Genomic DNA, 15,155 nt, shown 5'->3' on the forward strand with positions numbered 1-15,155 from the left:
GGAACAGTCTGGCTGGGGTGGAATTGCAAAGAAATTGTCCCAGGACCCTCCTATCAGTAGGCAGTGGGTTGAAGCTGAGAGTGGGAAGAAAAGCTGGTGCTGTGTATGTTTGCTCTGACGCATCCAAAACTCCACATTCATCACAGTTGGAAGGACAGAGAGTTGGCATTGCACACAAAAGCTCTTCCTCCAGCCATGGCAAGTATTTAGTGGTTCCCTGTGTGTCAGTCTCCTTTGCCACCACATTGGGCTAGAAAAGATATATTTGAACACCCAGAACCTTAAATACATACCATATAGCCATCACTTCCACACTCTACATTACGTACCTAAAGTTTCACATATTTAACACTGTCTCAACACAGACTCTTTGTATATCCCAGATCCCATCTAAAATCTCTTTCTGGTCTATCCAGGCTCTGGTTTACACTCCTGCTCAAACCAGTCAGGTTTTTCCTTTCCTCTCTTCTGTCGGTGAACCTTACCAGTCCTCCCACTGGCTACTTTTGGTTCTGTTTTGGGGGCTCAATTAAAAAAGGGGGGAGGAAAGGGGGGAGTAGTTTGTTTCTCATCCTCAGTAATTGTAGAACGAAACTTGAAACTGAATAACTGTAGCACAGAGACCTGAAGGTCAGAGAGGGGCATCAATGCACTACAACTGGCGGCCATGGAGCTAGTTTTTCATACCAGTGAAGAGGCAAAGGACTGAGGAGGAATATATCTCTCCCCCGCCCCGCCCCCATGTTTTCTGCAGTGAAGCAGGCAGGGAAAAGAGATGCTGTTGAAATGTCAGAATTCAGACCCATCTCCAGTTTGTGAAAAAGCTGCTATTTTGTTTTTTATTCCATTCATTTCACTTCTTACCTGCCCTTCACCACAAGATTCCAGCATGGGTTACAGCGCTATAACATACAGGATTAAAATTAGTTAAAATAATTTACAGTCAGAAGAATAAAATGGGTCCTGCCTGTCTATGCGTACCTGTATGTGCGTGTGCAAGCAAAAGGCTCACAACCCCCTGTTGCTCAATAGATGAACTCTTGTGAAATATGGTGCTAACTATGTGGAAAGCATAGTAAGGTGTCCAGGACAGGTGAACTCTGTTTTGCTTGTGTGGAAATAGTACATATGAGGCTAGCACTCTTGCGTTAGGGACTACGGATCTGGCACTGGGCTGGTCCTACCATTAGGTAAAGTGCGGTGGCTGGCTCAGGTAGTGGTGCTGAGCGGAGGAGAGAGCTCCGCGTTGCGCACATAACCTGCCCTGCAGCCCCTAAGCTAGGTTGCTGCCTCAGGTGCATTTGAGCATACTGTCCCATCACGAGTCTTGGAATAAGATTCTACTGCTAGTCCAGTCGTAGCCTCTACATGGCATGGCAGTGGGCAGGCGCCATTTTGGCCTCTGCCTCGGGCAGCTGAATGTGTTTTAACTGGTCCTGGCTGAAGCCTAGCACCATGTGTCTACTTCCTAACTTAATAGTGTGTCTGTCCTTCACTTCACAGGGAGCTGAATGGGAACAACATCACCCGCATCCACAAAAATGACTTTGCTGGGCTGAAGCAGCTGCGAGTTCTGTGAGTGGCCTCTCCCTGCTGCCTCCAAAGTGATATTATCCTCATGTCTCCACCCCTGTTATTACTGAAGCCAAGTGGGGCTGTTTTGTGTGTGTGTGTGTGTGTGTGTGTGTGTATGTGTGTGTGTGCATGTGTTCCCTTTAATTCAGAGGTGGGGGACCTTTTCCATCCCAAGGACTGCATTTCTTTCTGGGCAACCTTCTGAGGGCCACATGCCAGTAGTAGTGGGCAGGGCCAGGAGCAAAGGGGGCAAATTTATGCCTTTGTACAGTAACTTGCCTTCAACAAACACTCACACACCCTTCTCTATCCTGTGCACAGTCAGTCCAACAAAGAGGAACTCCCATCTGCTAGGATGCTGGGCTCCCTTTGTCCTCTTCCTCTTGTTTTTCCCTTCTGCTATCCCAGCTCTGATGCTCTTATTCCTTTTTCAGGCAGCTGATGGAAAACCAGATCAGCGTGGTGGAGCGAGGGGTGTTCGACGACATGAAAGAGCTGGAGCGACTGTGAGTGTCTCAGGGAACTGATCAAACTACAGAAGCTGGGGGTGGGGGAAGTATACACACAGAGGGAAAAGATGTGTGTGTGGCATGCGGTGGGGTGGGGGGGCGTGTAGAGATTTCCCAGCAGAAACCCTGTTTTCTCTCTCCCCTCCATGCAGGCCATTCACAGGCCTAGGATCATGCACTTGGTGGGATTCTTGGTCCTAGGAAGTTCAGAGGTGGGACTGGGCCAGGGGTGGAAAGAACAGCTCAAACGCAGTCAGCTCCAGTACCTACACCAAGAACCAGTGCTTCTCCACCCCCACCCTCCTGCTGACACAGGCAGATGGTGTGAACACTAAGTGTTTTTACACCCAGCCCTGAACAGCCTGGCTGGCATTTACACCCAGATGCTTCCCAGTCTGTTCACCATTTCTTTCAGATCTAAAATAATTCTCAGCAGTGTGCGTTCAACGAGGGGCAGTGTTCAAATCAACCCAAGCTGTGTCTGCCTCTTTTCCACACAACAGCTGTAAATTGTCACCTGCGAAACGTGCTTCTATTGTCTCTGAATATATCCTTCCCTTGTCCTGCCACTGCCAGGAGGGGAAAGGGTTGTTCCAATGCAGTCCTGGATGAGACTGGCATGCCTAGCATTGTGCAGCACATGCTATCCCTTTAATAGGCAAATGCCAGGCTAAACGGACTTTCATCAGTATAGAGTTATCATACAGAGACCCCAGTCTTCATCCATAAAGCATCATGGGTAATTTATTATTGGAAGTTTAGGCTGCATTGCCTTTTCATTAATCTGTGGCCACTCTCTGACCATTATCCATGTCCTGTACAAATCTGCAAACACCACAATTGGACCACTACCTAGTTGTGTCTTGATACTTGGTCCTATACTACCTTTGTATCAGTTGCCCATTCAGATTCTTTATTCTCCCCCTTCCTTAAAAACAATTCTAAATTATATTTTAAAACACATGTAGTTAGCAATCTGAATTTTAAAACCCCCTCTAAAACTGCACACATCTGTATACCGTTAGGTAGCCGTGTTGGTCTGACGCAGTTGAATTTTTTTAAAAAAAGTTCAGTAGCACCTTAGAGACCAACTAAGTTTGTTCTGGGTATAAGCTTTCGTGTGCATCTGAAGAAGTGTGCATGCACACAAAAGCTTATACCAGAACAAACTTAGTTGGTCTCTAAGGTGCTACTGGACATTTTTATTTTTATTTTGACACATCTGTATAGTTTACCTGTACATTCCTATGTACCTTTGACAGGATTTGTGCCCCTCTTTTCTCTTGAAAATACACACTTGTACCTTTTATCACAAGTATTTTTTATGTTCTTAATCTGTAAGGGTGTGCTGAAGCAAATGGAATAGTTGGCTGAAAAATATCGGTCAAGGTTTTAGGGAGGTATTCTAGTTAAGCTGTGAGATCATTGGGTCACAAAGTGGCAGCAACAATACCAAGTGACGTTTAAGCCTAGCTGCTATTGTTGTAGGACATATAGTAAGGTGCAGAACCTGTGGACTCCCAACTCCCATCAACCCAGGCTACCATGACCAGTGATCAGGGATGATGGGAGTCTGTGAATGCTTATGAAACTTCCCCTCTGTTTTCCTAGACGTCTGAATCGGAACCAGCTGCACACTTTGCCAGAGCTCCTATTCCAGAATAACCAAGCATTGTCTCGGCTGTAAGTACCTGGAAACATCTTGCATATTGCTTTTGTTTTTTCTGCCTTTTTGAAGAATGCTGTTGAGGGAGTGCTGCAAATCTTGAATGGGAAAGCAGCAAGAAAACGGTTTTGGGTGTGGTGCACCAATTGCTGGAATTGGCTGATGGAGCTACCAGAACAACAAGGTGTGGATCTGTGGTGTGCCCTGAATGTGTAGAATGAGAAACGGATCACCTTTGTCCAGTCCACAACTGCCATATTTTGAGATCCAGTTCACAAGAGTTTTAAGGCATGGTACAAATTGAGGCTGCATGCACCCTAACCTGTTCGTAGAACACAAAAAAATGTAGTTTTTCTCAGTCCAGAATCATTGATCCTCATCATCAACATGCTGCTTTCAGTCTTTGATTCTAGATCCTGCCATTCTCAAGAGGTGTGTGGTTACTTGATACACATTTGAAAACTCTCACCTTGATTAGGTTATCTATGCCTTTTCCTTCCTGCACATGCCCCAGGTAAATTAAGTAGGAAGTGGTGACTGCAGCCTTGGTATACACCCACCCACAGTGTCATTGGGCAGGTGTTGATACATTCCCCTATTCATGGGTCTGCTTACATTTCTCTTCAAATGGACACACTGCATTTCAAATGGAAACAATCTGGAATGAGGTCCCGCCCCCCCGCCCGAATTAAACCAACTTCTCAACCAATGTTTTTCAAGGAAGGCGGAATACGCAACAGCTCTAGATTGCATGCGAACTACATAGAAGAAACAAGTACTCAGTCTCCATTGATTCTAGAATAAAATGTTGTGTGTACACAGCCTGGTATTATTGCCACCTGGGTATGGAAAGACCAGTGGGTTCTTAAGATCTTCATACATATCACTTGGAAGCTGAGAACATTATGTGTACTGGGCATTTCAAAGGTCATGTGTTGCACACAGATGACCACAATCCACCATGAACTGCAGATTTTAGGTGGACTGAATCCTGCTGAATGCCTACATAGAATAGCAGCAGAGATATGGAAGCTGATCATTGATCTTTTATCTGGAAAGCTTTCCTGTAAAACAGAGGTGGGGGATATTTTTCAGCTTGAGCGCCATGTTCAAAAGCGGCTGCTTGCTGGTGCTGGACAGGGCCAGAGGCAAAAAGTGGGTGGGCAAGCAGATGTGACTGTTCCCTTTGTATACAGTGGGCTTCATTCCAGACATGCAGAAGTCAGAGGTTTCTACGCCCCAAATTGCATAGGTACCATTAAGCATCCATTTGTGTCTGTATACACCTGTATACCCCACAAAAAAGGGCTGTGATGAGTGATGCAAGAGGGCTCTTTAGATTTTTGGATTGCTGAGTTGATTGTGAATCTAAACATTTTGTCTCCCTAGTTGAACAGACAATATATAATCACTTCTATCCTCCCTTGCTAATTACCAAGAGCTAGGAAAGACAGAAAATGAACAACTGTGTCTTTTTAAAAAAAAGATTAACGATAAAATGTTCATGTAAAATAATTAATAAAAGGAAGTATAAAATAACATTTCCTTTGTAGACCTGCCTCCTTAAAAGCTCGTGCTAATAACTTGAAATATGCAGTTGCCCATAAAACGTGTTTATAATTATGTATTTCTTTATGGCTTCTATAAATACAAAAGTAACAATGACTTGCATAACATGTTTTCTTCTCTGTGCACCGGCAGCTGCTAACAAAACATTATCAAAATCATAGGGGGTGGGCACCTGCCAAGGCTCATTATCACATGTTGGAGGGATTCAAAAAGGGCTTCTGGCAAAGCTTTTGAGTCAGAAAAAGCCACTTGCATTGTTAGTGTGTGTGTGTGTGTGTGTGTGTGTGTGTGTGTGTATTTGTGTGTGGGCACAAACACAGAAGGTAGAAGCATTAGCAGAGATGGCAGCTTGCAATAGGAGAACTACTAGTAGAAACAAATGAATTACTTAAGCTGAGTTTTTGGCTTGGAATACTTTTTGTTTTTTAGCTTTTGTAGAGTTTGGCAGATAACCATGAGTCATTTCATTTTTCCTGTCTTATTTCCCTTCCCCATCTTCACTTATCCAGGCTTGCCTGATTTTTAAAGACCACTTTCTAGAGGCTGGTGGAAGGACTTTCAGATCTCATTTAAGAACAGAAGTTCATACAACCAGAATTAAAAGATTTTAAATCATCACAAGTGTTCTGGTAAAAATTATATGCTGTTATACATTCTCCTTACCCACACAGAGAATGAGGGTCCTTCCTGTGTCAGAGGTAGCCAATGTGAAGCCTTGCAGATATTTCTGACCTACAGCTCCCATCATTCCTGACTATTGGCTACACTGGCTGGGGCTGGTGGAAGTTGGAGTATGATAACATTGAGAAGGCGCCATTTTGTCTACCTGAGTTATAAGGGGAAGGGATGGGCTGCAGTGCATCAGAGAGTAGTTAATTTTTATCTTCATTTTGTATCCTTCACTTACGAATGGCCTTTCTAATGACATATGGGTCTTAGAGAGATTAAAAACTCATGAAGATCAGAAAATCAACATGTATTAGCTTCAAATGCTTACTTACATTGTTCCTTGCTGGAGGCTATGAATATGTGGCAGGGTACAGATGTCTAAAGCCATATTCTTCCGATCAAGTGTCTGAAATGGACCCCTGTCAGAGCTAAGGAAGACAAGCCATTAGACTTAACACAGTAATGTTGTCATTGCATTTTTACCCATGCAAACCAGACTCTGCAGAGTGCCTGGAATTATATTGGGAAGAGGTAAAAAGCCCAGTTGAAGAAGCCCACATGATCATAGCACAGTATCCTCAGCCAGGTGGCATTCTGTGACTAGAAAAAGAGCACAGCCATGTATGTAAGGGAAGAAGAGGTTTCAGAGAATAAGTGTTTGCTCCCCTTCCCTCTCCCAACATTTTAAGGAGTGCCAGGTTGATTCCTGAGGAATGTCAGCTTGGCCTGGTTTGTTTGGGGCTCCAATCCCAAGAACAAGGACAGGAGGCATGTGCAGATATTTCCCACTGCTCTCCGGGACATGCTTCTCATCCAGATGCAAGACCTTAGGAATGAGTGTGAAAGGAAGTACCAAGGAGATGGTTCCCTCTGTTTTATATGTGATTATAAAAGGACAAGAGAGGGGATAGGCCTGTGCCAAGCCGCCTAAAAGGCATGGTTTCTGAGGCAGCCGTTGCCATGGCAGCTGATGGCTTGATCTAGCTCATTGCCATTGACTGTCGACTTTGCTTCTTCAAGCTGTTAAACAGTTATTCACTGTTGTTGGACAGTGTGCCCCCACAACTGTGTATCACCCCCTCCCAGAACGATGTATCCCCAAGTCATACTCAGAACAGACCCATTGAAATCATTGTCCTTGACAAAGGCAAGCGCATTGATTTCAGTGGATCTACTCTGAGAATGGCTTAGGTGGATGCAAATTTCCATAAATAAAAATGTAGACATTTGTGAGTTTGCATGAGGGGCTCCAGAGCATATATGCACACAAGTGCACGCTCACAAACCCACACATAAAACCAGGGTGTCAAGCTAACTATGAAGTTCTGGATGGATTAAGCCCTGCAGTGCAAAGCTACTTCTTCCCTACCTGATCTGGCCTGGATGTGATTAATTTTCAACCTTCTGTTAGATGCAGCAGATACACACAATATTTATATTATTTCATTATATTATATTATATTATATTATATGATAAGGCATTTCAGAGAAAGGCAATGGCACACAACCCTATTTCTTGGTGACATCTGAATCAGATATGAGGCTGTGCAAGCTCTGGGCCAGTGTCTGGATGCAGTGGTGGACCTGCAGGAGGGCTAATGAATTGTGTTTGAATCCTGAGAAGATGGAGACTCTTTTGGTACCCCTGGATGTATCTTTATTCCTAGAGGCTCAAGTGTCCTCTTCTACCAGCTTCATCTGGTTCACCAGCTATGGCCATTCCTGGTCAGGGACAGCCGACTTCTGTAGTTCATATGTTGGTAACCTCAAGTCTGAATTACTACAATACGTGGGGCTACCCTTGGGCCTCATCTATGGTGGCTAAACTGCTGATGGGGCAGATAGGTGACAACATGTTACACTGTTGTTAAAATCTCTGCAGAAGCTGCCCATCTGCTACCTAGCCAAGTTCAATGTTCTTGTATTAATTTACAAAGCTCTGAAAAACTTGGGATGAAATGGAAGAGATTGTGGCTATAGTGCCCTGTGTCAAGGAAATGCTGATGGGGGAGGTAGAGGATTCCCTCCCTTATTGTTGGGCTGGGCCAGCTATGTCTGCCTGGTTCTGAGTTTTAAAAAAATGATGTGCACGCATAAGCCCTTGGTCTAGAATGAAGGAAGGCAAGTGGTCAAATAAGCTGAGAATTGCATATACAATTTTTTTTGGGGGGGTTGTCCCTGTTTGGGGGGGGGAAGGTTAGGTATCATGAGCTTCCACATACCTAAGTTTCCCTTGGGTGCGCTGTAACCTTTGATTTGTTTGTAGGAAGAAGCATTATCCTTTCATAGTCATTGGCACAGGGCCACTCAAATTCAGTATTGGAGGACTTTGTAACGTTTACTGCCATGGAACAACTGTAGAACTCAACATTCATATTTCACAGTCTGATCATTTTCCAAAAAGACACACAGATCACACTAGGAAGTGGTGTACAAGAACTGAGGCTGCCAGAAGTGTGTCTTTCAGAAATATGGGTACTTTTCTTTAGGTGTTTTGGGTATTCATAGCTCTTTGAGAACCTTTGTTCATTCGGCCACGATGCTCCCTCTCCTGGAAGGACTCCCTTGGTTGTTGTATTTCTTCCGTATTTGTTGTGTTTAAGGTATCTCTGGAATACAAAATCTTACCGATCTGAGGCAAGTTGTTAAAAAAATTAGGACATCCTTGTGTATGCTTCAGTCTCAGATATTAAGGATGTCATAGAACAGACTTGTAATTATGTCCCTCTCTCTCTTTTAAAAAATGCAAATAGAAAAAGAAAAACCAACACCATTAGCTCACATTTGCAAAAAACATTAAGTCGTCAGTCTTGCTTTAAACATTAATATAACTAGATCCCCAAATGAGATTAATGATAGGTAAGATAAAACTTTATTCACATTAGCCAATGGCCATAGCAACAGTAAAACATTGCAGTATATGCAGAAAAGGAAATTTGATATAAGAGCACAATTTAAAGTACTAAATCAGCTGTCAGTTAGTGGCCCTTATTCTGATTGCCCTTGCTATGAACCTAACAACCTTTGCTGTTATCTGCTCATTTTGATCTGATAGAAGAAAGGACATTGTGGTTGAGCGCCCTGGGATGGCTTATACGAGTGGAGTGATGATCTCGTTCCTCAGGTCTTTGTAGAGAGTACAAGACAGGAGGACGTCTGCCGCTGTTTTGGTGCTACGATCTCCACAGGGGCAAAGACGTTTCTCAGGTGGGATCTTTTGGAATCAACCCTCAAGTACCGCAGATGGAAAAATATCCAGTCTTGAGAGATTAATGATGATATATGTTCAAATGTAAGGGACACGGGTGGCGCTGTGGGTAAAAGCCTCAGCGCCTAGGGCTTGCTGATCGAAAGGTCGGCGGTTCGAATCCCCGCGGCGGGGTGCGCTCCCGCTGCTCGGTCCCAGCGCCTGCCAACCTAGCAGTTCGAAAGCACCCCCGGGTGCAAGTAGATAAATAGGGACCGCTTACTAGCGGGAAGGTAAACGGCGTTTCCGTGTGCGGCTCTGGCTTGCCAGAGCAGCGATGTCATGCTGGCCACATGACCTGGAAGTGTCTCTGGACAGCGCTGGCCCCCGGCCTCTTGAGTGAGATGGGCGCACAACCCTAGAGTCTGTTAAGACTGGCCCGTACGGGCAGGGGTACCTTTACCTTTTATGTTCAAATGTAGAAAAGGCTTTGAGTATGTGTGTCTTCATGTGTGGTGCATTATTTGCCTTTGGGCATTTCAGGCCTGGTGGCAACACCAGTGCATTAGCTGATGTATATTTAGCTGGGCCCCGTGTCTTAGGTGCTGTGGGATATTTAAGTTCAGTAACTGAAATTGAGTGAGTCACTTTGGAAAGAAGGATGCCAGGGATGCTGTAGGCAGTGGCCTGTGGAGAAACACTGCCCAGTTCACTGGCTGGTCACAGAGTAGCTTCCCCACAACTATCACACCTCGTCTCCCAACTTTCAGGACATAGGCTGAACCAGTCAGAGAAACCAAATGCATAAGCTGTGCGACAGCATGCCCACAGTCTGGTAATGGTACCTCTTTAAAATTAAGTTACAGACATTGCTATAGGTCTTGGGTCATAGATGTGTGTGGAAATGGCACACAAGTATATGCTGGCTGGAACTAACGCTGCATCAAGGTCACCTCTGGCTTTTACATTAGAAATAAAACAATTAAAATAATTATTGTAGAGCAGAATTCTGCCCCCTCCCTTAATCGGCTCTGTCTTTAATGCCATCCTTGTAAACCCAAATCTCATCAACAGAAGATGGATGTGAGAGGGAGGAATGTTTAGGAGACTTCCTCATATTTCCTTCCTTTGTTGGCCAAGAGGTAAAACAGCTAGACAGAGGCAAGGGGGAGTGGATGGTAGGGGAGGGGTCCTAGTCTTAGAAGATCTGGCTCTTCACAATTTCTGACCATTTCCCACATCACCTTTAGTTCCTTGTCACATTTTAAGCTTTGTGTTCTTCTTTTACAGAGAAAAACTATGTATAGTGCTTGGAACTTCTCTATTGACTTCTCCTGACTACATGGAGAGTATCCATGCCTTTAATTGAATGTTTCTGCAAGTATTTGCTGTTGGTGTGGAAATTGCCCTTGGAATTGGGACGGTCATAAGGACAAGCTGTCCAACATATTAGAGCTGGGCAGGGAGAAAAGCAACGTCCTTCATGGACCGTGGTAAAGAAAATGAGCAGTGAGCCCAGAAATTCATTAGTTTAGCACACAACCCAACTATGAATATATTGGGTGATGTTAAGCAGGCCACTACAATATTCCAAGTTTGAAACACTACTGTCCCCCAACTCACATTTATAATATGAGGAGGATAATACTGACCCCAATGTGCTGCCAGACTCAAAGCCTGGGGTGACTCCTTGTGTTCTGACTTTCAGTGAGTTGTGTATGGAGTTCTCCTCTGATGTTTACTCCTCTCTCCTCTCCTATGGATCATTCCAGCCTTAATATCCTGTACTAGTCATAAAATGCCCTCTGCAGTTTATTGTTTTCTCCTATAACACAAATAGTATTTTCCCACCATGACGATGATGAATTCGGTTAGGGTGAAACCGAGTCTGGTGCATTTAAATCAACTCTGAGCACTAGCAGGAATGACAGCCTTAAACTGCGGTTACCATGCCTTGCATGGGAAATCTTGGTCGCACAGCTGGAAGTGGTGTCACCCTACAAGCCAGCTGTCCTCCCATGCCCTTTACGAGTCTCGTTTTAGAGGATGGCCCTTTATTCCTCACAGTCTCTTTGAATACAAAGGATGCCCCCCTTTTTCAGTTATGAATGTTTCTCAAGGCTATTATTAAGTGACAAACAAGCTGGTTTGGCTGTAGCAGTTTCCCTCAAGAAACCTTCAGGGTGTTCTTTGATGGGAGATGAAGAATTCCTAGCAACTATACAAAATTACATTTCACAGGAGAAATCATGATAGTTCAAAACCTGTTGAGATTTGTAATGTAATCCTAATGATCACTTTTGCAAATGACATTTTTTTTAAAAAAATATCAGTCCTAGGAAATGCTTTTTTCTGGGGGGATGCAGGGGAACACATACCCCTAAACATTTTGTGAATCTAAGTTTGGCCTCAATATGAGTAGGATATTCAATATGAGTAGGAAAATGAGAGTACCCCTAAACATATTTTTAAAGAAAAAAAGCACTGGTCCTAGGTATGTGGCTCCCATTAGTTGAAGTCTGCTCTAAGCCTTTGGCCTGTAATTGTGATTGTTTGCTGTGGCTAGGTAGGCAGGTTGAGAGGGCGTGTTGTGGCAGTGGGGAATTTCTCTCTCTCTACCTCATGGACCTTTGTGTAAAAGGACTAAGACTTCAGTCAACTACCCACTTACCAGAACTCAATGGGACTTCCTTCCAAGGGGGCATATACAGGGTGAGTCTTTTAAAAGAGGCCCCGTGGAACATGTGTACTCTGTATCCACAGGGCCTCTTTTAAAGGACTCACCCTGTATAAGGCTGTACCACTGTGGGGGAGCAGGCTGTGTCAGCTAATGGGCAAGACAGTGGTATGTTTAGATTAAAGGAAAAGTTTCAGTGGGAAAAGCACAGTGTGGAGAGAAGATGGTGTTTGGGGGAAATGATCTGAGGCAGGACTCAAGTCATCAGCTCCAAGGAAGGGTGCCTGCTAATGTTGACCAGTAACCTGCATTTGAACTCAGAATTCACCAGTCTGCATGTGTGGATTTGGATATAGACATGTCTCTTTGGGCATTCTTTCTACAAGGTATATTTCATCTTAACTGAACAACAAAGGCTGTGCATACAGCAGAGTGCTAATGCCCATGTGGGTTGCACAGATTTTTCCATGTGAACTTTTGTGTACATTCATCTACCATAGACATGAATGCTTTGAATTGAACTCTGTTCCCATCAGCGCTAGTGGACTGTGCTTGATGAGGTGTATTTACCCAATGTTGCCGTTCCCTCCCCTCAATTAGTATTTCCCTACCCTCCCTAAGTTCTGAAAACCTGAGGTCCATTGTGGGCATGCATGAAGGCATTTGTTTATGTGTTTTCATCTATCCTTTTTTTTTTTTTTTTTTGAGATACAGGTTTTCCAACATACCAGACTTGCCCAAAATACTGGGTTACTGTTTTGTTTTGTTTTGTTTTGTTTTGTTTTGTTTTGTTTTGTTTTGTTTTGTTTTGTATGCATGTGTATGTTCAGCCTGACCTGGCCCCACCAGTAACCCACCCTCTCTGAGTTCTGGAAAGCTGAGGTCCATTGTGGGCATGCACACAGGTATCATGGGTACAAAATAGTGGGTTAAAGAATACAAAGTAATTATGTGTGTGTCCTGACCAGCCCCACCAACAGCCTACAAAGGAGTGACTCACCAACAGGGGGTGTGATGATAGGTGACGGAAAACACCCTACCCACACAATGTGCTTCCATACATTCACAGTTGGGTAACATGCAATTTTATGTTGGATTTCTCTCCTTAGGAAAATCCAAATTAAATGGGGTGGGGAGAGTATGGACTACTACTTGAATAAGAGCAACGTTGTATGGATGATGCAAAAGATATGGACACTTGGGGTGCATCAAATCCACTTTAAACTGTTGTGTGGACACTGCTAGAGAGTCCTATAGCAGTATAAAGACTTGTCGTTTTCCATGCCTCAGGCTATCATGGCTGCCTCTCCTGAAGTTGCTCTTTCCTAACTGCTGTTGCATCACTGACTATCTTCATGGTTTATGTGTGGTGTAGTTGTTTTGATTTAGGTCCCTCATTCCCTTTAAGATGGCATATATAGGTCTACGGTATTTTGTCCCCGCAGGAAACCTGTGAGATAGGTTAGGCTGAGAGGTGGTGATTTACCAAAGGTGTCCTTAAACCTATGCTCTTTGTCCTCTGGAGAGTATCTCATTAAGTAGCCTTGGTGCCTGAAAATGGTGCTTAGTTGATATTTTGCTGGAGAGCACCTGACCTTGCTGACCCTGCCTCAAATGGGGTTTAATTAAACTGTCAGCACTGGACGGAGGAACAAAGGGCCAGGCCTCCCCCACTTCTCCCCAGTCTCACACTAGCAGGAGGGCAGTGTCACTGTGAAAATGAAGAGCTGTTAAAAATGAATCTTGTTTCCCATCAAGGAAAATTACCAAGGCGGGAAGGTGACCTTGGCAATCATGCAGCCAAATACATTTCCATCGCTCTCCTTCTTGCTATGCATATAGTTGGTGACCCACAGTGATGTCCGAAAGATAGGCAAAAGTGGTGACAGGGAGAGAAAATTGTGTAGGTTTCAAGACACAAGTTGCTTGTTATTCCTTGCCGGCCTGGCCACAGAGTATGATCGTCTGTCTCCCTGCTCTCTTGACTCTACAGCTGTTTTATCCAGCTACTCTATACAAGGCAGCATTACTGTTTTCGTCCACACCATGTGAATGACAATGCCGTGCCTCCATCTCTGTGGACACTCACAGCACTCCTGTCCACATTCACAGTCTTCCAAATAAGGATCAAACTAGACATTATACCACAGACTTGCGTAACAGTCACTTTCTCTCAGATAGGTAGACAGAATGGATATAGCTATAGATATATCAACCATGGAGACTTCATGTTCGAGCAAAGGACTGGCAAGGTGGGGTCTGCTTAATCTTTTCTCCCTCTGCTCAAGATTCACCCTTCCTCAGCAGCTTTGCCACCTATGGGGAAAGGACATAGATACCTCTTTTCATCACAGGAGAGGCAACTTTGAATGAGGACTGGAGGGCAAAGGGTGAAGCATTCCCTCCCCTTGCTGTATCTTCACTGAAGATTGCAGCCGCCTGTGGCTCCTTTTTATTCTTTTACTTTAAAAACAAAGAAACCCAGTCTGCTGTGTGACTTCTAAGATTATTGTTCTGGAATCCATACAATTTGTCACTATCATGATCAAAATGAGTTCCTTTTAAAGGAAGCAAATAGGAAACCTGGTTAACTAAGCCTATAAATGTCAATTGGTTTAGCCTATAGCCGCTCAACAGTATTATGAATACCAAATGTCTGAACCTCCAGTTCCATTAAGAGGATATAGTTTTATTGTAGAATTGGGGACACATGACAATATAGGCACTTTTCTGAAGCTAAGCAGGTCTGGTCAGTTCCTGAATGGCAGATTGCCTCGAACCCCATCTCCTCATTTCTGCAGGAAAAAATAGGCAGGTATCTTATATCTGTTGATCCCCCCCCCCCCCAAATACCACAACTGCTTTCAACTAAAAACAACAGCATGGGATATATGGTGATGGTTCTCTTGCCAACTTTCATTCAGGCAGCAGTCTAAGAATCTCTTTCCATTATTCTCCAGTTCCATCACTTTTCATAACAAATCCTCTTTTGGCATACAGTTTCCATAGCACACATATGAAATGTCTTCTAGGCAATAAAGAGGTAATAGATGAAGAGACGGTATCTTGCTGGTTATGAAAGAAGTTATCAACAAAGGCTATTTGCATTTTGACAATGCATGTTTAGGGCTTTCTACAGTGGCATACAAACTGACCTAATTTGCAGATTTTGACTTATTGCCTTAGGATAGATGCAGTACATGTCCGTCCTGTCCCCCCACACCCTTCAGTGCTTTGACTACTCACTGGAGATGCATAGTTTCTCTCCTGGTTGCAAATATGTATGTTTGATGAGGCAATGAA

General features: G+C 43.9%; 1 protein-coding gene across 1 annotated transcript in view; it reads left to right on the top strand.

The window, feature by feature from the left end:
• SLIT1 (slit guidance ligand 1) overlaps positions 1–15,155 on the top strand; it is a 119,579-nt gene that overhangs the window by 23,589 nt on the left and 80,835 nt on the right. Inside the window, exons 2-4 of the mRNA XM_028730533.2 lie at positions 1,504–1,575; positions 2,010–2,081; positions 3,696–3,767. Of these exons, the coding sequence (XP_028586366.2) occupies positions 1,504–1,575; positions 2,010–2,081; positions 3,696–3,767 (216 nt within the window). The remainder of the gene's footprint in view (positions 1–1,503; positions 1,576–2,009; positions 2,082–3,695; positions 3,768–15,155) is intronic.

Source organism: Podarcis muralis, chromosome 6, assembly GCF_964188315.1.
Source record: "Podarcis muralis chromosome 6, rPodMur119.hap1.1, whole genome shotgun sequence".
Classification (NCBI taxonomy): domain Eukaryota; kingdom Metazoa; phylum Chordata; class Lepidosauria; order Squamata; family Lacertidae; genus Podarcis; species Podarcis muralis.